A 24,148-nucleotide genomic window follows, 5' to 3' on the forward strand; every position below is an offset into this window, starting at 1 on the left:
CATTTATAAAAAATGAAATGCCTAAATTTTCCTCTTAGCATTAAAATAATAGCACTGTCTATAATGTGCAACACATACATATCTGTAAACGCTCCAAAAAAATGTTTTAGTGTTTCATGAACCTTTAACAACGACCTGCATTTTTGCTGTATTCTTTAGATATCAGAATTTAGAGACGTTCATCATCGACGTCAACCTGGTGTTCGACAACTGCGAGAAGTTCAACGAGGACAACTCGGACATCGGCCGGGCCGGGCACAACATGAGGAAGTTCTTCGAGAAGAGGTGGACTGAGCTGCTGAAGCAGACTAACTGAGGTGGTTTCAGACCACGGGCTGTCATTTCAAACCTGCGACCGGGGCTCAGAAGCAGACTCTTTCTGCAACCCAGGGCCCTTCAGGACCGACCAATCACACATCAACACCCAAAGAGACACAAGACAGAGGGTGTCTTTGTGCAATACCATTTCCTTCTAGAAAAGAGAAATCGCACTGAAATTTCAACCATCAGAGCTGTACTAAGGAGAAAAATCCCTTTCCACTACTTGTAAATATCTTTTTATTTTGGTTTTGTATTTTTACGTTATCGTTAATATTATAGTGAATGTATTTAATTTTTTTAAATGATTATTTATGACTTAATAAAAGAGAGGTCCACTCTTCATTTTCTATGAAAAGGAAGAAACAGCAAAACTGCTTTAAATCTAATGGAATGTTTATTTGTTTGTGTTTTTCCTCTCCAAATATGAAACAAAGCCAAGAAAAAAAAAAAAAAACTGTTTACACTGTTCTGTGCCATGTGGCATCAGAGTATTCAACCCTCTGAAAGTGAACTAACGGCATCACTGTACACACACACACACACACATATACATACACACACACACACACGCAGACAAGCAGGAGGCACCCATGTGTACATACTGTCTATTAATGTCAATATATTGAGTCTTGTTTGGAATGATGTGTACATATTGTTTCAGACATTGGATATTGTTTATGCCTTAGAATGATTGTAGCAATTAATTTTAGTCTTAAAGTGATTAATAATATACATTTATTGTTTGTACAGTATATACATATCCTCTACAAAACACTGTGGTCTCCTTAATCTTAGTAGTGCCTGCCCTTCAGAACAGGGTATAGGGAAAATAATTTGTTCTTTTTTTGTTTTGTTTTGTTTTTTCCCTGTTTTGTAATGTTATTGTTTTCTTATATAAAACACATCACGGCCTCCACTCAAAGGCATACTGTACGAAACTCATATCTGAACCCATATGAAAACTTTCGGAGTATTCTTCAGTATCCCTGGCCCCAGAGCCGCTCAGAGATAGACAGCAGGCGTTCTGTAACCACATGTGTCTGAGTCTCCCGCGTGCGTCGTGGCCCACTGGAGGCAGCTAGAACAGTTTTTTTGTACCTGCGTCAGAGTACTTGAAGTTATTTTATTTAAAGATATTGTGGGAAACAAATGGTAGCGTTCTTTTTGTAGGAGCATTATTTTTCACTAGTGTGTGTGTGTGTGTGTGTGTGTGTGTGTGTGTGAGTGTGTGTGAGTGAGAGAGAGAAAGAGAGAGAGAGAGAAAGAGTGTGTGTGAGAGAGAGTGTTTGTGCGAGTGTGTGGATGTTTGGCACGGACTTATTAAAAGGATGTTTTTAAATCCAGGCAGTGTCTAGTGTTGTTTTATTCAATTTTCCATGGACAATGGTCTCATTTACTGGTCAGGATTTTAGTATTTTAAAATAGGAATGCAATAACCTTTATTCACCATTTTATTTCAATGGAAATGGGAAGCAAAATAAATACTATCAAAAATGCATCAATCAATGGATTTTTAAAATCATTTAAAAATATTAATGCAATATACATTTTATTTAACATTTTTATTCAAGTGTTTAAATGGGCAGCAACATTTTTAAATTAAAAATAGTATCAAACTGAACTATATATATATATATATATATATATATTCTCAATTTTACAGTTTGTATCTTGCCATGAAAATAAGTTGTATGAGATATCGAATATACCTAAATGGATAGTTCACACAACAATGAAAATTCTGTCATTATTTACTCACCCTCATGTTGTTCTAAACCTGTATGACTTTCTTTGTTCTGTTGAACACAAAAGAAGATATTTTGAAGAAGTGGTAACCAGACAGTTGATGGATCCCATTGACTTTCATAGTATATATTTTTTCAGACTATGGATATCAATGGGGCCCATCAACTGGTTACCAACATTCTTCAAAATATCGTCTTTTGTGTTCAACAGAACAAAGAAACAGAACAAATATAACATTATGCATTCCTAGGCTATATTATTCATAATAATTAAATGTTATTATTATATATAATTACATAGTTATTTGCATTTTATTGAATTAAAATACATTAACGTGTACAAATAAGTTCATAAAAAGTGAAAAGGGTTCCACGTAAAATAAAGTACATGCATATATTTAAACTAATCCGATAAAGTGACAAACCTAAACGCGCCACAGTAAACAAAAACCACGTGGTTTGAAAGTGACGTGACAGAACCAGGAAGTGTGCGCAGAAGGTACGTCTACAAACACCGCTTATATTATAACACAAACATAAGCAATGAAAATACATAAAATATATTTGAATGTAACACTAGATTATTAAACATGATAATTGATAATGTTAGGAAGGATATTGTCAGGGAGTGACTTCAGAGCTATTAAACACGTTTTTCCCCGTCTGTTTAAACAATTGAATAAAAAGGTGAAGTGGAAAAAGGAAGTTTGTTAAATTATGTGTCTCGCTTTTAGAGTTAGAAAGGTTAAATGTGAGTTACAGTATGTTGTGTTGTCCATTAAGTGACTTCCTCTTGTTGTGTATTTAAAGGGACACGACAACAATACATAAACATGGTGTCTCTGATCTGCACCTTACAAAGTCATCGAGATGATGTGAACTGCTGTGCTTTCTCCGGCTCACTGCTGGCCACCTGCTCCGCGGACAAAAGCGTGTGTGTTTACTCCAGCCGAGACTTCAGCGAGCTGCCCTTCTCCCCGCTGACCGGGCACGGCTACGGAGTCCATTGCTGCTGCTTCAGCGCCTGCGGTCAATACCTGGCCTCCTGCTCCACCGATGCCACCACCGTGGTGTGGTCGATGGACACCGGAGAGATCGAGGCCATCCTGGAGCATCCGGGCCGGAGTCCGGTGAGGGTGTGCGCCTTCTCTCCAGATTCATCTTACCTGGTGTCAGGAGGGTCCGATGGGACCATCGCACTGTGGGAATTTACCTCCAGGACACTGCGCAGGTACATCACTTGTGTTTTGTATCTCTGTCTGTAGTAAAAAAAATTACTGCAAATTACTATTTTATACAATTAGTATAATTGGTAACTTTCCATTACTGGTCTAGATATCCAATGTCCACTGTTTAGTGAACAACCCTATCTTTTTGTATGATGGTATAGACAATATATTTATTTTGCACTGCCCCAGACCAAACTGTTTGATTGACACTTGTGTATGGTGATGTTTAGGACTGGTGCGGTGACTGACACCAGTATAGTGGCCTGCTCTTTCACTCCCTGCGGTCAGCTGTTTGTCACCGGCTCCACATATGGTGACCTGCGACTGTGGGACCTGGATATGAACCATCTCCATGCGGAGAAGAACGCCCATGACCTCGGGGTCTCCTGCTGTCAGTTTGCTCCTCAGATAATGAAGGGTAGGACTCCTCGATTTGAATTATTACGACAAGTTACCAAATACTACATTGCTGTATCTGAGCGAGCTTAAGAAATAATCAGACACACTCTACTAAATATAGATTCATTGTCAGATTTGTATTTAAATGTGAACTGTACAGTTTAGTTTATTGAAATATAGAATTCACCAATTATTTCAGTCCCACAATTTCCACAAAAATAGCTTTGATCACAGGAATACATTACATTTCAAAATGTGTTAAAATAGAAAACAGTCATTTTAAATTGTAATAATATTTCACAATATCACTGTTTTACTGTATTTTTGACCAAATAAATGTGGCCCTGGTGAGCATAAGAGACTTCTTTCAAATACATTAAAAAAAAATCTTACCAACCCCAAACTTTTGAACGATACTAGCGACTTTTTCAAAAGGGTAACTAGACTGTAACTTGATTACTTTAAGTTTTTACTATCTTAGCTTTGCCAATCTGCTAAATAGTTTCAAAATAGCTTTCCTAATATTTCTTTTGATGTTCTGAAGATGAATGACTTGTTAATAAAAGTAAATGATGAATTCTCTCTGTCTGTCTTTCCCAGGCACAGATGGCTGTGTTCAGTTTCATCTGGCCTCATGTGGACAGGACAGTCTGTTGAAGATATGGATTGTTTCTCTTTTGTCTGCTGCAGGTAGCACATCTGATACCTGGCTTTGTCTTCCTTCTCTGTCTGTGTATTTAGTGAATGTGTGTGATTAATGATGTATGTTGATCCACAGGCATTAAGATGCAGCTCGCTCACACTCTGGCGGGTCAGTCTGCTCCGGTTCTGTCCTGTGCTTACTCTGCTGATGGACAGATGTTGGTGTCAGGGTCAGTAACACACACACACACACACACAACCACTTTTTACTTCAATACAAAAAGTATTTTATTAACAAAGAGAAATTAACATCACCTTTAATTTAAAGGTACACTATGTAACTTTCGGTCCTCTAGCGGTTCAAAACAAAACTGCATGCATTTTGCAGAAGAACATTGTTTTGGTTGTGCGGATGATTACGGTTTACTGTTCATAAAACACTACTTGGCTTAAGTGATATTACCAGTTTAGATGGAAAGGATCTCAAGCTGACTAGCTGAAGACGTTACTTTAGCTATACTGATTAATAGACATGGTACTTCCTTAAAAAAAAAAAAAATCTTCATCTTCGCTTTGCTCTTACAACATTTCAAATCTCTCAGTTCTCGCCATCTACGAAAAGCCAACCCAATGTTGATTCTTGTTTTATCACGAGTTCTATTTTTGCCTGGAGGCTCTCCTCTGTTTGGCGTGATCTCCTCGGGTGATTCCCTAGGCCTAGAGAATCGAGATTTAGCAGCTCCATGTCAACCTTTCTCGCTCATTGTGACATCTAACCTATGCCACTCTCACACCATACATGCCGGAGCAAAAAAGTTACTTACTTTATGTTAGAATAGGGGTCAAGATTTTTCAGGGCAAGGACCCCTTAGGCGATAGAGACATGGAGCAGGGACCCCTGATGCAAAATGTGTAAAACAGAGCTACATATTAAGCATATAGCCTTCAATATTAATAGAAACTAACTATATGGTGATTAAGAAAAAGTTCAATTATGTTAAGACAGTCGATCAGAACTATGCACATTATTGTTGTTGCACATGCATCACTGTCTGTGTTTTTGCAGAGTCATACATTTTTATTTTATTAATTAGATGGACAAATAAACATTTACCTGAACTTTAGCTACAAGTTTATTAAAAATTCACATTTTAATTTTAGTAGTCAGATGAACAATTAAACATTTACTTGAACTAAAACTTAACATTTTAATTTTACTGTGAGATGGTCAATTAAGAATCAAATCTCTGAGTATGTGAAATGAGTGCGGGTTCTCCAGTAAAGTGCAGATGTGACGTGTAGCAACGGCTCCACCATAACAAATATAGCAACGTACAGTACAGACATTTTAGTCATTACTTTAACAAATAATTGGAATGGAATTAAAAAAATATATTGATATGAATATTTTTCTAGTAATCTATTATTCTGCACTAACATTGCGAGTATCAAGACATGCCATATTTTTTGTCCCAGACTAGTTATCATTTTGTCAATTTCAATTTCGAGAGTGAATCCTGCATTTATATGTAGATGTCACTTCCAAAACTTTGCAGCATGTATTGGCCATCGGTCCTCTTAGCAGCATGAAAAACAATACTGTTATTCAATGGATAGACAACCTCGAAAGAGCGCTCACTTTACAATCATTAAAAAGCTGTCACTCATCTCACTTCGCCATCTCACAACATTACATTAAAATCAATAAAGTTGTCTACACACTGCATAATGATTCACTTACTTGCACCCTATCTTTGTTTGTTAAAGGGATAGTTCACCCAAAAATGAAAATTCTGTCAGTAATTACTCACCCTCATGTTGTTCCAACCCCGTAAGACTTTCGTTCATCTTCAGAACACAAATTAAGATATTTTTGATGAAATCTAAGAGCTGTCTCACTCCTCCATAGGCTTCTAAGGGATCGAAACTGGCCGGCCCAAAAGTTATGAAAGACATCGTTAAAATAGTCCGAGTGACTACAGTGGCTCAATCTTAAGTTGATCAAGCGACGAGAATACTTTTTGTGCGCAAAAAACAAACAAAAAGAACGACTTTATTCAACTAACGTTACTCTGTAAGGCCGTGATATTTCACGTAGTGAAACTACGCAAAGCTTCTAGGTTGCACCAAAGGTTGCACGTCACACGTAGGCTCACTGTGTGTGATGCGTGACGTACAACCTAGAAGCTTTGCGTAGTTTCACTACGTGAAATATCACGGCCTTACAGAGTAGATAAAGTCGTTCTTTTTGTTTGTTTTTTGCGCACAAAAAGTATTCTCGTCGCTTGATAAACTTAAGGTTGAGCCACTGTAGTCACTCGGACTATTTTAACGATGTCTTTCATAACTTTTGAGCCGGCCAGTTTCGATCCCTTAAAGGGGTGGTATAATACCCTTTTCAAAAGATGTAAAATAAATCTCTGATGTCCCCAGAGTGTGTATGTGAAGTTTTAGCTCAAAACACCCCACAGATATTTTTATATAGCATGTTAAAATTGTCACTTTTTGGGTGTGAGTAAAAACGCTCCGTTTTTGTGTCTGTCCCTTTAAATGCAAATGAGCTGCTGCTCTCAGCACAGGGGGCGGAGCTTCAAGCTTGTGTCCTTTTACCTCACACACACATGCACTGAAAATTTCAAAAACTTTTAGCCTTTTATGTTCAAACCGGAATCAGATAAAGATGGAGACTCAAGAGACTCGTATTCTGTCTTGATCATCTATAAATTGTGTTCAGGGGGCGGGGTTTATGTAAATTCTAGGGTTAGTGATGTCACTAACCCTGGAGGAATGTGGTGTAGTCCCTTCCAGCCGTTTGTTGTAGTCCTTAAAAAGCAATTTCGTTAAAAGCAAATATCTTCCTTTGCTTTGAACTTTGAGCGTTGTAACTTTTCAGATGTTGTTTATGCTCAAACAGCAACATTACACACTAACTAAAGTTAGAAAAGTGAAATCATAATCAACCACCCCTTTAAGAAGCCTATGGAGGAGTGATCCAGCTCTCAGATTTCATCAAAAATATCTTAATTTGTGTTCCGAAGATGAACGAAAGTCTTACGGGGTTGGAACAACATGAGGGTGAGTAATTACTGACAGAATTTTCATTTTTGGGTGAACTAACCCTTTAATGGGAGGATTTGCGAGAACAGGTAGAACTCATCACTGAACAAAAAACTCAGGCGTTTTGTGCGGTCAATGGATTGTGACTTAAACACCTCTGATTGGACATTGCATTCAAGAGATGAACACACATGTCTGCATAAATGAATTTGCCAAATTCATAAATGCAGATAATCTAAATGTATATAGATCCTGCCTTGCAGTTCCATTGTTTTCCACTGGATGGTGCTGTGTAATCACAGACATCAGCAGAGAGAAGAACACCATGATAGATGAGCGCTGGTCTTGAAGTCTGTTTGCTAATAATCTCTGATGAAATGGATTTTTCATCCACTATGTGTCAGCAGGCAGACAAGCTCAGTTTTACTGCACATAAAGGCCATGGAGAGCTCGTCTGACTCATGCCTTTTAAATGTCACTCTCTCTTTTCCCACAGATCGGTGGATAAGACCGTGACTGTGTATCAAGCTGTGAGTCTCATTCATATTCATCATTTTCTGTCCAACCAATAAATATAAAAGATGACTGACAGCTCAGCCCACTTGGATGTCTGTAGCATAACATTTATAACAATGAGGTCTACTTTGCAGAACCAAGGCATCTTACTTTACACACTTAACCAGCATGACAGGTGAGTTCTGAGTCATGATTTCTGAGGTCTAAACTCTCAGTTTAAGTTGTTGAACCCTGAACCCTGTCGGTCGGTCTCTTCCTGTTGGGCAGGTATGTGACGGCCTGTGCCTTTTCCCCCACGGCCCCTCTCATCGCCACCGGCTCCATGGACAAAAGCGTTAATATCTGGAAGGTAGAGGATGGCAGCAGTGCTCAGGGTGGGTTCATTTACAATGAATACGGGTCAGTCCTGTTATACAGTACTTTATACACTCTGTAACCCATCTCCAAATGCTTTCGTTTATGGAAGTATTTCTATGCCAGCTTGACTCTTGTATCAATTACGTCGCTACACCAGTAGGTGGAGACAAGTGACTGTTATAAAATGTATTTATCATTGAATCGTTCATTCATAAGATTCATTCAAAAACGCTGATTCATCCTGTAATGAAACCCAAATGAAACAAGTGAAGTCTTCGTGAGCGAGTTATTGAATCATTCATTTCAACCTATATTTTAAACAAACAATTAATTCAAATGAATTCAATATTTTTAAATAGATTGCAGCAATGAACAGTTTGTTATTTTGTTTAGTTATCCATACAGAATCGTAGGAGAATTGTGGTCTGTATTGCAAACAAAATTTGATTCTGAATTGATTCAGAATTGTGCAGCTCTAATATGTTGATATGCAATAAAAACATTTTTTAAATGTTGTCCATGCAATAGAAGTCAGTGAGAACCCAAAACTCTTTAGTCACTCATTTCTTCAAAATATCTTCTTTTGTGTTCGCCAAAAGAAAGAAAGTCATACACTTTTGGAATGACATAAGGGCAAGAAATGATGACAATTTTTATTTTGAGGTGGATGCATCATAAAAAATGTGAAACATATTTTATACAGTATATTGAAAGAGATAATGCTGGTATGAAAATACTGCAGAGTAGGAATGATCCATACACAGAGAGTGCAAATTACAAAGTATTTGTTTTATGAATGATAAAAATTATTGTTTGTGCAACAAGATGATTGTTTGCTTTTTCTGTCTTGTCATTTCCCCCTGTGTGATTCCTGAAACTGAAGGCAAATCTTTTCCTGGTGAGTGTGTGTTACCAGTTTTTATTGTTTGTTTAGTCTGTAACTAGCAGACAGTGTGCACATTCTGGCTTTCAGGGCACAAAAAATAAACACTTAAACACTTGACAACAAAAATACAAACTGAGCAGTGTTTGTATTGTTCTGATACACTGCTAAAGCTTGTGTTTACTCCTCTTACGAAGTTCAAGAGATCAATCCAGTATAACATAATATAGACATTTTATATTAAAAATGTTATTGTTCAGTTATACTTGTTCTTGTGTTCCTCATTTCAGATGAAGCTGCTTCAGTTTCCAGCAGTGAAGGTAAGAGAAATCCAGACCATTATTTATATATATATATATATTTTTTATGAATTATTTTGTTTACACCTGCAAGCTCAAGTGGTAAAACTTTGCTCTAGCAACACTTGTACTGATAAAAAAAAAAAGTATACCTTGAATAGATCACTGCAAGTGTCTGCCAAATAATAAATTATGCCATATGCCATTTGTACAAAAGTCTTGATTTTATTTTTGGGGTTATTTTTGGGGTTTACCTGACTAGGTTCTAGGTTCTAGGTTCTCTTGCTTAAATGTTTTTCACATATTTTGTATTGTTGCAGCACCTCTCTTCCCAGTCTGTCAATCTGCATTCTTTAGTTTCTCTCTGTGAAGCCCCTCCTTCCAAAAAGCCCAATGTGCTCTGATTGGTTGACTGTAATAGTGTGGTGTGATTGGTCATCTGCTTCAAGCGTTTCGGAAATGTCACGCCCTCTCACCATAACCGCGAGTTTCAACACAATATTACTCAACTCGACCAAGCCTTGCCCCTTTTTTGCACATGTCTTGGGCAGGAATTATTAAAATGAGGAATATTGTGACAAGTACTATCGCGGGGTTTCAGAGAGTTCAGAAACAGTTTACTGATATAGAGAATAACTCCTTATGGAGTGAACTTTGTGCTTTGTAACGTTGCAGAGCTCAAACAGCAAACATTATACACTAAAAGTTGAAAATGTAACAAAAAAACACTCACACTATTGTTATAACACCGCTAGCTGCATGTAATACTGCTACCATGTTCAATAATTACTCATTGTGAGTCAGAGACAGAGGAGAGGTGTAGTGTCAGACCGAATACACAAACAGGGAAGAGAAGGAGATGTATTCCTCTCTCGTCCTTCAGAAGTTTCTCTGGGGTGATGGATCACAGCTGCAGATTCAGTCCAAACACACAGTGCACTCCGTGAGCTCTAGTGGGCTTTACATACTCCGACTGGTTTAACTGCTTGTGTGTGGAAGAAATCTGATGAGATCTACATTATGAATAACAAAATAACATCTCGCACGCACTAGGAACTCAAAAGTACTGCAAATGATCTGACTGCATCCTGAGCGGATACATGGTGTAGAACATTCCACCTCATGATTTATGCATTAGATGCAGCGAGAGAAGAGTTGACCTGCATTCTTATAAACTATTCACTCTTGATCTTCATCATTAGTTTTGATGATACGTATAAGAATGTTCATGACCAAAAAAAGGAACATTAAGAAAAAGTCTACATTTTCATTTTAAATGTTCAAATATTAATATGCAGTAAGATAGGTTTGTTAATATTGTTTTTTTCTGAGAAATTATTAAATAAGATTGTTCTTTTAATCTTTCACATCATCATCATTAAATGATCAGGACAGTTGTATCTTTTTAACTTCCAGAAAAACATCAAAAATTAATTTTAGTTCAGAAATGAAGAATGAACTCCTCATAGAAGAGGTGTTTGCCTGTCATTGTACTGTATGTATGAATTGCATTCATTTTTTAAAGTTTTATTTTTGGCCTTTTATTAGGCAAGACAGCGTAAATGAGTCAGGAAACATTGGGGTCAGGACAGACAAAACCTCAAGTCTGGGATCAAACTGTAATACCCGGAGGCGCAGCTGCATTATATATGTCACACTGCTTCCCACAAGGCTTTTGCTCTGACATGAATTGCACTTTTTAGTAAATTAGTAGACGGGACAAAGAAAAGAGCATGCGATCATGTCATTGACCCATACCTAGGTAACACATGTGTCCTGTTGCTGTCTCTCAGGAAGGAAGTCATGTGGACACTCCAGACTGATGGTGAGCGAGTGGTCTGAGGAAGATGTGTTGGCATGGTTACGTGAGGAGGGGCTGGAGGCCGCGATCGACGTGTTTAAATCCAATAACATCGATGGAGAGGAGCTGCTCTCTCTCACCAAGGAAACCCTCAGCTCTGAGCTGCACATTGGTAAAATGACAGCACGCATTACTCAATATTGGTATTTGTGTCATACCTTGCTTTAGACTCTGGATGTACACAATTTAGATTGGACTTTACGTCAATAATACTGCAGGAATGACCTTTAAGTGTTACCTCAGCTGATGTCATGAGGAGTTATATAAAAATAACGTGGATTTCACCATGTCCCTTATATATTACCTAACAGGAAATCTTGATTGGGTCATGTTTTTTTTTTTTAAGGAAAAATCATGGAAAAAGTGGCCAACATAAGAGCTAATCCTAGAGATTGTGGGGAATGTAAACATGGGATTTGTTGAGTTATGTAAAGCACTTGCCCGTGTTGTGTCCAGAAAAGAGTTTGTGTGCATTAAAGCTGATTAGTTCCACTTTGGTCCTAAAACCAGCAGCTATTTACATAAGAAATCCCATCCTAATGTGCACTTCTGAAAAAAAAAGTAAAAAAATAAATAAATCGATGTCCAGCTCGCTGTGACCGTAAAATCACCCCATTTCATTTAGCATGACATTTGAACAGACTTGATTCCTTTGCGGCCCACTGTGAAGGCAGTACATTGGCAGAAATGGACATGAGTCAGTCCAGTTACCTCTGTATAGTCAGATGCAGATAGTTTTGAGCCCTGGCGTGTGGTGGGCTGCTGAAATGAGAAGGCAAAGTGCCAGAAATGTTCAAGGGGTGAGCCTTCATAAAAGAGGTTAGAGTATGAAAAATTACCAAGAAAAAAATGAAACGCAGCAGTTTTAAGTTCAAAGTTTCAAAGCGACAACCTATAAAAACTACACTGTAAAAAATGTCACTTGTTTCAACTTAAAGGAGAACTCCGGCGCAAAATGAACCTTTGGTCTAATTACACATTGTTACCTAGTCAACCGTTATCTGAGATTTGTTTTCATGATTATCAAATGTAAATAGTTTTATCTCTACAAACAGTTTAGCCTATAAAGCTAGTATAACGCTAGTATATTGGGCATAGTGTAATGACAAATAAAAATCGCTTGTTAATACCACTAACAAGGCTGAAAATAGCCCCACACTAACACGGTAGCATAATGAGGGTCCCTACCTTCAAACCGAAGCATTGAGAACTTTGTCAGTGTCCAGACAGTTTAATAAGAAGATATTTTAAACATACAGTCAACTTCGCGTATACAGGCATAAGCCATCTTTGAAATACAGCCTTTACCAGTCGATCTACGAACGCCGATCCAAGCCTGCTGTTCGCGCTCACCTTATCACAACTTATAGCTCCTTCACATTCTCACCAGCGAACACTTGGATCGGCGTTCGTAGATCGACTGGTAAAGGCTGTATTTCAAAGATGGCTCCTGCCTGTATATGCGAAGTTGACTGTATGTTTAAAATATCTTCTTATTAAACTGTCTGGACACTGACAAAGTTCTCAATGCTTCGGTTTGAAGGTAGGGACCCTCATTATGCTACCGTGTTAGTGTGGGGCTATTTTCAGCCTTGTTAGTGGTATTAACAAGCGATTTTTATTTGTCATTACACTATGCCCAATATACTAGCGTTATACAAGCTTTATAGGCTAAACTGTTTTTAGAGATAAAACTATTTACATTCGATAATCATGAAAACAAATCTCAGATAACGGTTGACTAGGTAACAATGTGTAATTAGACCAAAGGTTCATTTTGCGCCGGAGTTCTCCTTTAAGTTCTGTTGCTGCTTCAAATTAAGTAGAATGACATTAGCTGTATTTCAACTTAAATTATATTAAAACTGACTTAAAATCAAGTTGAATCTCGTATAACTTATAAAAGAAAGTTGAAATTGCTTAAAGGTAGGGTAGGCAATTTTTTGGAGCGGCTAGCAATAGCAAGTTATCTTTGAAAGCATGAAAGCCCACCCTCCCTTCAGAGCGGCTCCAAAGCCACGTCTCCTTCAAAACACATGAACGCACACAGCAGAGTTTGCAAAGCGGCACGAGACGAGACCTGACTGCTGCAGATTTATTTCGGCGTTGATAGTGTTGCCATTGAAAAATGCAGAAATGCGAGTCACGAATGCTCCGAGTATAAAGTCACAGGTTTCCATCTCTTCCAAATTACAGTAGTTATGGCGTGAACGCGGAATATTGACCGAATGCAATGATTGGATGAACATTTTACTCTAACATTGCATTTAACATCTTCCACTGACTATATACACTACCGTTCAAAAGTTTGGGGTCGGTACGATTTTAAATACTTTTAAAAGAATTCTCTTCTGCTAACCATGGCTGCGCTTATTTGATTAAAAATACAACAAAAATCAGTTATAGTATTAAATATTATTCCAGTGTAAATCAGCTGTTTTCTGTGTGAATATATAGTAAAGTGTAATTTATTCCTGTGATCAAAGCTGAATTTTCAGCATCACCAGTGTCTTCAGTGTCAAATGATCCTTCACAAATCAGTATAATATGAGGATTTGATGCTCAAGAAACATTTATTATTATTATCAATGTTGAAACAGTTGTTGGTCTGTCAGTTGTACAGTTTTTTTTTTTTTTTAGGATTCTTTGATGAATAGGAAGTTCAAAAGACTTTTGTAACATTATAAATGTCTTTACTGTCACTTTCGATCAAATTAATTATTCCTTGATAAATAAAAGTATTGATTTCTTTCCTCCAAAAAATAAAAATAAAATTCTCACTGACCCCAAACTTTTGAACGGTAGTGTATATATAAATATATATACATAAAGGTACATATAAAATACATTTAGACCATTTAACTTAGTGATTGCTATCAGGATGTGAAGAGACTTTCAACCAGCATAACAAATGTTTTGGGGGGAAAAAATCACCCTGCCTTTAAATTATATTTATGAGTTAAAGTAATGTAAAAACATATGTTGCCATGACTTATTAAACAAATCATAAAATGGCTCTTTCTAGTTTTCTAACAAGTATGTCAAAACATTATATAAAATTTTTTAACTATAACATTGAGAAAATGTTTGTACTTACCTTTACATGTCCTCCTGCAATATTAGTCTGAGACGACGGAACTTCTGGTTAAAACCAGAGATCAACTCATAATCAAGTGTCAGTTTGTGTTAAAGGAATCACCTGGATTCATTGCTAGACTTGGTTTCTTGGTGCAGAACAATTGGGATATCCAATTTAGGCTTTTTAAAGTATCAACTGATTGATCTTTGCTTCGCCATTTTCAAATTCCTCAACTCCACAAACACGCAAATCACTATTACAAGTTTTAAAACCTTGCGTCGCAAAGATAACATTGTTGACAGAACTAACAGAAACAGACTAATCACATTTAAACGTTTTTGACAAGTGTATGATATCAAAGTCCTTTTAGGCAAGTCATGCCACTCGACCGCCATCTTGGCAACGCCTCCGGGCATGCGCAAGGATTCTCTCCCTCTGTCGTGCGCGCGCTACACAGTTTGAAGCACAGTATGTGCGAGCTCTTGCTCGCTCGCTCTAGATTCCGGGAGATTTGAACTAATTTGCGGGCATCAGGGAGCCGCTATCAATCTGCGGAAGACTTCTGATGTCTGATATTACACAACTCACACATACACTGCATATCAAATCTGCCGCCTTTTCAAACAGTAACGTATTTTGCGCGGTCGCAAACCTCAACTGTGCGCATGCGTCAGTGGAACCAGACGATAGGCTTAAATGTTTCCCGGCTTGACTGTTAAAAAGCAGACGATTGGCTTTCCAGCGGGAGGGGCGGGACATGTGTGTGCATACAACCGCCATCTTTGGCATTACGAGTTTTCCTAAGTGGCATGTCTCTATATAAATAGTCTCTTATGATATGCACATATAGGGCGACGGGAAACAGCAACTGACCATGGAAACTGGCATTTAATCATTCTTTTAACTAAATAAAGTTATAGTGTGATTTTTACATTTATTATTAAATTGTTTTATACATCTATTTGGAAAATGCCCAACTTTTGTGTTAGTTAAAAACCACATAACGCACGGATCAGAATTTAGTGTCATTCATCATTTATTTTGAAGTTAATTTTTATTCACGTTACAGAATTTTGTGATGTCCCAGTGGTTGAGTTGTTTACTGGTAACTCCTTCCCCACCAGTGTTCTTTAAAAAAAAAGTTGCCAGACATAATATTTTGTTGGATGAATATCTGAACATACAGTATATCAAAAGAAAGAACAGAGTCTCTGCTTTTAAACAAGAACACAATTTTTATTCTAGCTTTATGCATCCTTTTTTCCCATAAAAAAAAAAAATTTGAACAAAAAGCTGAGAAAATCACGTTTTTGTCAAAGACTACGTCCGGATCGGATTCAGAACGATGATCAAAACATAGATGGAGTAGATCCAGTCCAGATCGGGGGTTGGGGGGGTGAGCTCTCTGAAATGCTTGATTCAGATTGGTCAGTCACGACATTCTAAGGTCAGTTATTCCCCGATAATGACCATCGTCAATAGCAACGCTGTATAATGACTGCTCAACCGGGTGTTTGAGGCCGTCGCTTCTTTCATGTCTCTTGTATCTCACCACAGAAGCGTGCTCAATTTCAATTTTTCAATTTCAAATGAGCTTTATTAACATGACTGTGTATCACAATGTTGCCAAAGCATTAACATATTATATATAAATAATTAAAAAAATGACATATGCTCTCTCTCATTTATTCATATGCAGCTGGTGCCATCTTGCACCTCAATTATCAACTGTAAAATGAAACCAGAGGACTTCAGTATGAAGTTTTTAATTCCATTAAAGTTGATTTGCGGGGCACTTGCCTTGTTATCATAAGGGCACTTGCTTTTCATCTGTATATTATATTTTGTAATTACCAATACATTCTTGCTACACTTTAGGTGCTCAATTCACTGAGCTCAAGTGAGGCAAAAGAGGTGGACAGTATTTTTTTTATTTTTTTTTGGCACTGCCTCCCTTGCTTTCTTACATTCAATAATATTGTCTGTGCCGCACATTATGTCTACATTTATTCCCAGCATTTACAGGAAGAGTGGGACACTACTGGGATTGGAGACCGCTGTTCTGTTAGCACAGATGGATTGATACGGGTACTTGAGCGTCACACTTGTCTGTGATTGGATGTGTTGAAGTGTTCTTGTGCTCTCTCAGAGTCTCTGGGCCTGCGGAGTAAAGTCATGAAGAAGATCGAGGATTTGAAGATGGCACCCGTCTCTAACGGCACTCCCGACGAGTACCTCTGTCCAATCACACGTGAGATCATGAAGGACCCAGTGATCGCTGCTGGTGAGCGTCTGAGAGGTGTTAACCTGCTTGATGGAGATTTAGTTTTGAGTTTAAGCGTTTTGTGGTTGTTTTCTGCCTGCAGATGGCTACTCATATGAACGGGAGGCCATTGAAAGCTGGATCAGCACGAAGAGCCGTACCAGTCCTATGACCAACCTGCCCCTGCAGACCACCCTGCTGACACCCAACCGCACTCTGAAAATGGCCATTTTCCGATGGACCACTTGTCAGTGAGCTCTGATAATACTGACCCTAGATCAAGTCAGGCGAGTGAGACTTCACTGTGTGTGAATACATGTAGGTTAAGTGCAAATGAATGCATAAACTAAGATACCAGGCTAATAATCGGGTTTTTGTATGCTATGCTGGTACATAAGCAAACTAATACAGACATTAGTCATTATAATGTAGTTCAAACAGCTTTATCATAACATTATTTTGTTAGAATTGTAATCAGGGGCTAAAGAGAGTACCTATTAAAAGTAATTTGAGCCAATGGGATCGCTTGGGGTCCTAACAGAGACCCAATTTCGATGAGGACTTGATTTGTCACCACACCGGGTTCAGATGAGTACTAGAATTAGCATTAAGCTAGTATAACCATTGTTTGTTTACACCAAAGTCCCTTTCAAGGAAAGTGTGTTCACTCGGCGGCCATATTTGCAGCGCCTCCTGGGAAGCTATTTCGGGCATCCAAGACCAAATCCTATTCTTAAATCTCAAAAACTGCTTGGCGAACTCACAATTACATAACATATTTAAAATCAGCAACAAAATCTAACATAAACCTTCCCATAAATGTCAAATAGCATTAAAAAACTTAGTTTTCAGGCTAGACTAGGCAATGATGGGAGGTTCATGCCGTCATCCATCAGCAAAGTGATGGTAGTTGTCACGTGCAGATTGAAGAGTAAGTGGTTCATGATCAGGCTAAAACTCCTAAATGATTCTCCATCATAACACTGCAGTGTTGAGTGGCCTTAAACATCATAATAAATGTTTATCATCCCCTTTCTGTGCAGTAGCGCACAGATTGCTGGCGTAATTATAGCGATTGTAGCACATTATCATGATTCCTTTCCTATCTCCCATCATGACTCATGTTTGAATACAGGTGAAATTCTCCAGTTGATTTAGTCTTATTTCTTAAAATGATTTTTGAGATGAGCTATTAATCATTTAAAGGGTATAATGTTGCTTGTATAAAATAGTTCACATACTTAAAATCAGGTAGGCTATGGATTTATTAGTGGATGCTTGTACCCGTTGAGTGACTGGAGTTCATGGCTTTACGATGTAACCATATGTATATTACTGTATATAAGAGCACTGTTAAGAGACCTGTCTGATGAACGTGCAGCAGTAAAATCAACCTGTTGAACAACAGACTTTTGGCTTGAGATTCATTTTAATATTGATTAATGATGATTGCTTAGGGAAGCATGATTCACAGGAGTTTCAAACAAATCTCTAACCTTAGTATTAAAGAATAGAATAAACAGAACGATATCGTCCGCTGGTGTGGACCCTTAGTTCTCTTTATAGTTTTCGTTCTTGGTGTAAACGTTCGGTTAACGTCACTTTTCTTTCTACTGCACTGCCATTTATCAACGTGGATCAACACGATCGTCTGAGGTTTTTTACTGTAAATTACACTGTTAGAGAGTCTAACACAATAATTCATTCCTTTACCTTTGTCCAACAAGTAAGCATCATTACTAAGGTTTTTCTCCATCATCAAATCTTTCCACCTTTTTGTGTATGTGTATATTTTTATGCTAATTTTTTATGTCTTTCTGTCTTCAGACCTTTTCTGATTCTACGGACGTTGAGGTACCTACTGATTCTCCCATTGTCTTTGGGAAAGCACAATAATAAGTGCGTTTCATTGTCCAATTTTCACTCTTCGCATCATCAAACGACACTATATGCCATCCATACTACCCCAGAGGCGGCAGCCAATGAGCGTGAGGATTCTCTCAGACCTTTAGGCTGTTTTCAGACTGCAGGCAAATTTTTCTCAAATCAGATCTTTCCAGATCAGGCAGACTATCCGCACTATTAATAGCAAGTGATCAAATAAGATTTGTGTGTCCGGTCCAGACATAACCAACCTTTCTGCATGGGTTGCTTTGTAAATGACAAAGGCGTACCCACATATGTAACAAGGCTTTCAAAACGGATGCAGGAAAAATAAAGGTGCATCATCTCACTCTCCAAATAAGCGCCCTGTCGAGTCACGGTGCAGAACTCCTAAGTTGCACAAGAAAAATAGTCACGGCCGAAATCTTTGGACATAACGGGTGCTTTTCAAACTGAAGGCTGCATCCTACAAAGCCTGCATATCTCAGCTGCCACATCATCAAACGTTGCTGAAGGACGCGTTGCTGAGCTCAATGTTAAAATTGACCGGAGTTCTCCTTTAACTAGCGATTTCTTTTTACTTAATAGATGCCCCCATTACTAGCGTTATACGCTAAACAGTTTTTAGAGATAAAACTCTTTACATTCGATTATCATGAAAACAGATCTCAGAGAACGGTTGACTAGTTACCAATGTTTTATTAGACCAAAGGTTCATTTTGCGCCGGTGTTCTGACGATTCATGCTACCCACCGAGATTTGCTACTTAATGGTTATGCGCATGTGCAGACGCACAGTTTTTTTTAACAAAAGGTACATTTTCATGTGTTATATTGTAATTTCCCTTTAAAAATGCTAACTAGCATATGAATATGTGTACGGTCAGCCAGCTGAACAATAATAACTGAAAGTTTCAGTTACTAAGGAAAAGTGTGCTTTGACAAGTCAAAGATGAATATTTGATGATAATTTTTAATTTTCACACCGTTTTAAAAATAAAAACAGTAGTCTACAGTATACAGTAGCTACTCATAACTTAGAATTGTATTATAATTGTATTTCATATAATATTAATCGACATTCTGTGATCGATTCGCGTTACGGTAGCATTTTTCGACAAGGCAGCACAAATCGTCAGAACACCGGTGTTCTGACGATTCATGCTACCCATCGAGATTTGCTACTTACTGGTTATGCGCATGTGCAGACTCAGTTTTTTTTTAACAAAAGGTAAATTTTAATGTGTTATAAAGTAATTTCCCTTTAAAAAATGATAACTACCATATGAATATTTGTACGGTCAGCCAGCTGAACAAGAATAATTGAAAGTTTCAGTTACTAAGGAAAGGTGTGCTTTGACAAGTCAATATTTGATGATAATTTCTACTTTTCACACCGTTTAAAAAATAAAAACAGTAGTCTACAGTATACAGTAGCTACTCATAACTTAGAATTGTATTATAATTGTATTTCATATAATATTAATCGACATTCTGTGATCGATTCGCACTACGGTAGCATTTTTCGACAAGGCAGCACAAATCGTCAGAACACCTGAGTTCTCCTTTAAGAATGTTTTCAGACATGAAACTGCCAATAATGTAAGACGGCTTACATTAAACCGCAGACGGCTGTCATTCACTGTATTGCATTACAAATTTTCTGCCTTTCAAAGTATTTTTTCAACATTAAGTTTAACTAGTATTTTCGTGACGTGACCGCGAGAGTGGAAACGTGTGGCGTAGACATGTACACTTACTAGACCGTCTCATTGTGCCTTTTAATGCTGAGGAGGAATCTAATGAAGGAAACAGCCTCTCTATGATGCAGCCTTCCGTTCGAGAAGAACCCACCGGGTGAATACCGTATGAATATTTCCGGTATTTCCGTCACCAGGTTTGACGTTATCTTGTGTCACATTTAGAGTGATGCAAAAGACAATTTGAAATCCGATTTGAGCAGCCAAAGTGTCCAGACTGAAACACATCTGTAAAAATCTGATTAGAATCGCATTTCAATCAAATGTGGTTTGAATCAGATTTGAAAAAAATAATAATAATAATAATCAGATTTCATGTTGTCCAGACCTTAAAAAAATCAAAAAAATCAAGATATGCTAAAAAAATCTAAAAAAAAATCACATTTTTGCTAGCAGTCTGAACATACAGTAGGTCACGTCATTTCAACATACCAAAATACGTTGGCCGCACACGATTAAAACCCTTTAGAAAACTACTATGAGTACAATCATCACCTCATGTAAATGAGTGCACTATTCAGATGACTCTTTGCAAAACTTACCTAATGAGTAAAAACTTTGTAAATTAGCAACCAACTTAAAGCATCTTTAAGATTGTTCAGTAGGCCTGATTCTTTAGGACTTTACAAAATAAAAGAGAAATGTAATACACTAAAATAACAAAAGTCTTAAACTGGGGTTTATTGTATATGATGCTGAAATATTCAAATACAATTCATAACAGCCCTATACATAAAATTAATTGCAAATAATGTACATATGAAATAACATCTGTCCTCATAGACACCTGAATATGGTTCACCATAACATGCATGTAAACCTGGTGTCCTTTATACAGTTCATGTCAATCTCACAATCATAGTTGTATTTCATAATATATAGCTGTGCAAAAATAACTAATATATAAAATATAATATTGTTTTAATCAGACAACCAAGCCATAAATAAATCAGTCAAAACAGTGAGTAATTTATGAAGAAATACAACAGATTTCCCAAAAGAAATACACACACACACACAAACAGACTCATCACCATTCAAACGTTGAAATGCTTTTGAATACACATAGTACTGGTCCACGATCCAACTGTAAAAGACAGTGTTTCATCTGGGTAGACGACGTCCTATGTCCTTACTGAAGTCTAAAGTCAGGCCAGGTATCTTAATACATCAACACATCATCTGTATTATAGCTCTGTTCTCTTTTAATGTGCGGACGCAGCGTTGCGCATTCAAACATGTGCTTAAATACCTCTGAAGCTGTAGTTGTAAACGGAAATGCAAGGCAATCTTTTACTCGTGTGCGCTTACCTGGAGCACTCACACAAAAATGCTTTGAATTTAGTCTTCAAAACGGACTCAAATGACATTGAGTTTGTTGATGAAAACCGAGCCCCCTATATTAAAGTCGTAAGATTGTGAATAATTTGTGCTCAACATAAAGTATGAGTTTGTAGCTACACGTTGGACTCGATAAAGGAGCGTTTGGGTTTGATGGAGCTGATCAGGATGGGGTTGTCCCGGGCCAGGCTGGCCTGCTTGTGCTTGGTGTCGTTGTAGTGCTGCTGGAGGGGGTTACAGTCCTTGTATCCGTGTCCAGGATGAAACTCGGGCGTATGAGTGCTGTTATGGATGGGCTCCTGATACGCGCTCATTTTAGCGTATTGGAGGTCACTAGTCAGTCCTTGCGAGTGCGTGTTCATGACAACACTTACGTTGTGACCTACGAGGCCTTCTGGCACAAGTCCCTGCCAGCCGTAACTGGACACCAGGTTGCCATGGTGCCCTTGCAGCTGCAGCTGCTGCTGGAAACGTGCAGTCTTGTCAATGACACCCATGAAGGGGCGTGGCTTATGCTCCGATTGCCTCGAGCCGCTGTCGGGAGCGCTCGCCACAGAATTGCGTACGCGGCTGGTATCCGTCAGGTTTCCGCTGGAGGAGCTGGACACTCTCACGCTGCTGCTCCTGCAAAATTCCCCCCTTGGCTCAACGCTGCCTTCGGCCTTCTCAGCGTGTCCAAACTGAATGGCGCCCTCTCTGGTACCACTGAGCGGACCCCTCTCAGCGCTGCCGATGTCAATGCAGGGCCCTGCTCGGAGTGAGGTGGGTCGGTGGCGGCTCGGCATGGGGCTCGACCCGGCACTCTGGGGCGGCCTGCCCTCGATGTGTAGCGAGCTGCTGTACTCTCGGTTTTTCATGCTTTGAGCCTGTCTGGACGGAAGGCGCCTGTGGGCGGCCCGCCCCGGGGCAGCCGCTGAGACGGCAGACTGGGCACCCGATATCGCCAGGCCTAGAGAATCGGGCAATGTGCGGCTCTGATGCCAGCTCTCCTTCCTCTTCTCCTGCCGAGAGGATTCTTGTTCACGCCGCTCCTCCTCCTCATCTGCCTGCAACATGTTTATGCTCAGGCTGTCTGGGCTTTTCTCCAAACTCTCAATGTCTTGGTCATCTTCGTCATCATCATCTTCCTCGTCGTCGTCATTGTCTTCCTCGTGGTGTGAGGGGTTGGCGTGAGAGGTAGGGTGTTTCGAACCCTGTCGCTGCAGGTGTTGGGACTCTTCCTCCACGCGTGCCAGCAGACGTCGGATCTCTCGGTTACTGGGACACAGACGTGCCGCTTCATGAAGATCAGCCAGCGCAGCTGCAAACTGCCTGAGAGAGTGGAAAGAAACGGGTTAATATTTAATCATTATTATGTGCACTATATGGTTTAGATCTATGCTTTCTCTCTGTAAACCCTGTGAGCTTCCTTACTGCCTACTTCTAACATGGGCAGCAGTCTATTTCAAGGGTTCTCAACTCTGGCCCTCGAGGTCCACTTTCCTGAGTTTTGCTCTAGCTTGTTCAGGTGAGTTTCATCAGAGTCAATCTAACTCTTTAGGACTACTAGAAAGTTACAGGTAGTTGAGTTTGATCAAGGTTGGAGCTCAACGCTGCAGGAAAGTGGATCTTGAGGGCCAGAGTTGAGAACCGCTGCTCAACAAACAGAATCTTTAACCACAATGGAACCTTATAAATGACTAAGACTCTTATTACAGGCAGCAACTTTAAAGCGATTCAAAGCTGATTTGGAAGTTAGCATTTTTGTTAAGCTAACAACTATCCCATAACAGGCAAAATTGGCCAGAGTCTTGCACGTGGGCAGTTATCTGCAGGTACCCGACAGGTGGACCAATAAAATTTGATGAAACGGGAGGAAAATATTTACCTGGTCATTTGCTGTGCGGGTCGGGAGTCAATAGGCACAGGCAGACTGCGGGTTAAATAGCCAATGTTATTTTCGGTACCGGCTGATAGGTACTGTAGGCAGCTGCTTTCAAAAACTCCCCTGCATATTTGTGTTTACGCTATGAAGAGTGTCAAAGACTTGCATTTTGCAGGGTTGAGCTTTATAGCCAATCGAGAGCATGAACGCCAAGGACAATCAGAGGTTTTTAAGTTCGCGCAGAATCCTCTCGTGCAGGACTCTGATGTGAACAATAGTCAGCGAGGCGTATGCGTTTCATTTAGATTAAGTCGCACCAGCATACTTATCTACATTTGAGTTAATCATTCCTGATAGCTACAAAGCATGTCCTGTGTTTAGTTTGCAGCAATAAATACTTAAGAATTAACCTGTGCTAGTCAACAGAAGCGCACAGATTTGCACAATCACTGCACATTAAGGGGGTCGCACACCGAACGAGAAGCGTGTACTGCCACCTACTGGATTTACCAGGTCACAACACACTTCAGGTAATTTCTGTAGTAGTAGTAGTGGAGCGAAATGGACGACGAAAAACTCAATGAAGTAGGGAAATACCCTGAAATATTTGCAATAAACCACAGATTTTTCAAAGACAACATAAGGAAGT

General features: G+C 38.8%; 3 protein-coding genes across 26 annotated transcripts in view; 2 read left to right on the forward strand and 1 right to left on the reverse strand.

Annotated features, from left to right (window-relative positions):
• baz2ba (bromodomain adjacent to zinc finger domain, 2Ba) overlaps window positions 1–1,664 on the forward strand; it is a 93,103-nt gene extending 91,439 nt beyond the window's left edge. For all 18 annotated transcript variants that reach the window (XM_056266882.1, XM_056266893.1, XM_056266889.1 and 15 more), the window contains one exon: window positions 160–1,664. In XM_056266882.1, coding sequence (XP_056122857.1) covers window positions 160–316 — 157 coding nt within the window. In that variant the 3' untranslated portion in view covers window positions 317–1,664. The remainder of the gene's footprint in view (window positions 1–159) is intronic.
• An 842-nt stretch (window positions 1,665–2,506) lies between these two features.
• Window positions 2,507–17,149, forward strand: wdsub1 (WD repeat, sterile alpha motif and U-box domain containing 1). 3 transcript variants are annotated; one of them, XM_056266929.1, is made up of 13 exons: window positions 2,507–2,565; window positions 2,877–3,297; window positions 3,526–3,713; window positions 4,295–4,384; window positions 4,473–4,566; window positions 7,890–7,923; window positions 8,044–8,084; window positions 8,177–8,283; window positions 9,150–9,164; window positions 9,440–9,469; window positions 11,242–11,421; window positions 16,538–16,672; window positions 16,755–17,149. In XM_056266929.1, exons 2-13 carry the CDS (start codon window positions 2,900–2,902, stop codon window positions 16,904–16,906), a joined length of 1,464 nt encoding a protein of 487 aa, XP_056122904.1. In that variant the 5' UTR covers window positions 2,507–2,565; window positions 2,877–2,899; the 3' UTR covers window positions 16,907–17,149. The 3 variants fall into 3 exon arrangements, with proteins under 3 accessions (XP_056122904.1, XP_056122903.1, XP_056122905.1); XM_056266928.1 differs by lacking the exon at window positions 2,507–2,565 and adding an exon at window positions 2,733–2,753; XM_056266930.1 differs by lacking the exons at window positions 2,507–2,565; window positions 9,150–9,164 and adding an exon at window positions 2,733–2,753.
• A 3,808-nt stretch (window positions 17,150–20,957) lies between these two features.
• The window catches only part of tanc1a (tetratricopeptide repeat, ankyrin repeat and coiled-coil containing 1a), an 87,719-nt gene continuing 84,528 nt past the window's right edge, over window positions 20,958–24,148 (reverse strand). For 3 of the 5 annotated variants that reach the window (XM_056266810.1, XM_056266809.1, XM_056266813.1), the window contains 2 exons: window positions 23,503–23,547; window positions 20,958–22,946 (listed from right to left, as the gene is read on the reverse strand). In XM_056266810.1, coding sequence (XP_056122785.1) covers window positions 21,752–22,946; window positions 23,503–23,547 — 1,240 coding nt within the window. In that variant the 3' untranslated portion in view covers window positions 20,958–21,751. The remainder of the gene's footprint in view (window positions 22,947–23,502; window positions 23,548–24,148) is intronic. The other 2 variants (XM_056266812.1, XM_056266811.1) reach the window with 1 other exon arrangement.

The sequence above is a fragment of the Rhinichthys klamathensis genome, unplaced genomic scaffold (assembly GCF_029890125.1).
Source record: "Rhinichthys klamathensis goyatoka isolate OS25496 unplaced genomic scaffold, OSU_Roscu_1.1 h1tg000254l_1, whole genome shotgun sequence".
Taxonomy (NCBI): domain Eukaryota; kingdom Metazoa; phylum Chordata; class Actinopteri; order Cypriniformes; family Leuciscidae; genus Rhinichthys; species Rhinichthys klamathensis.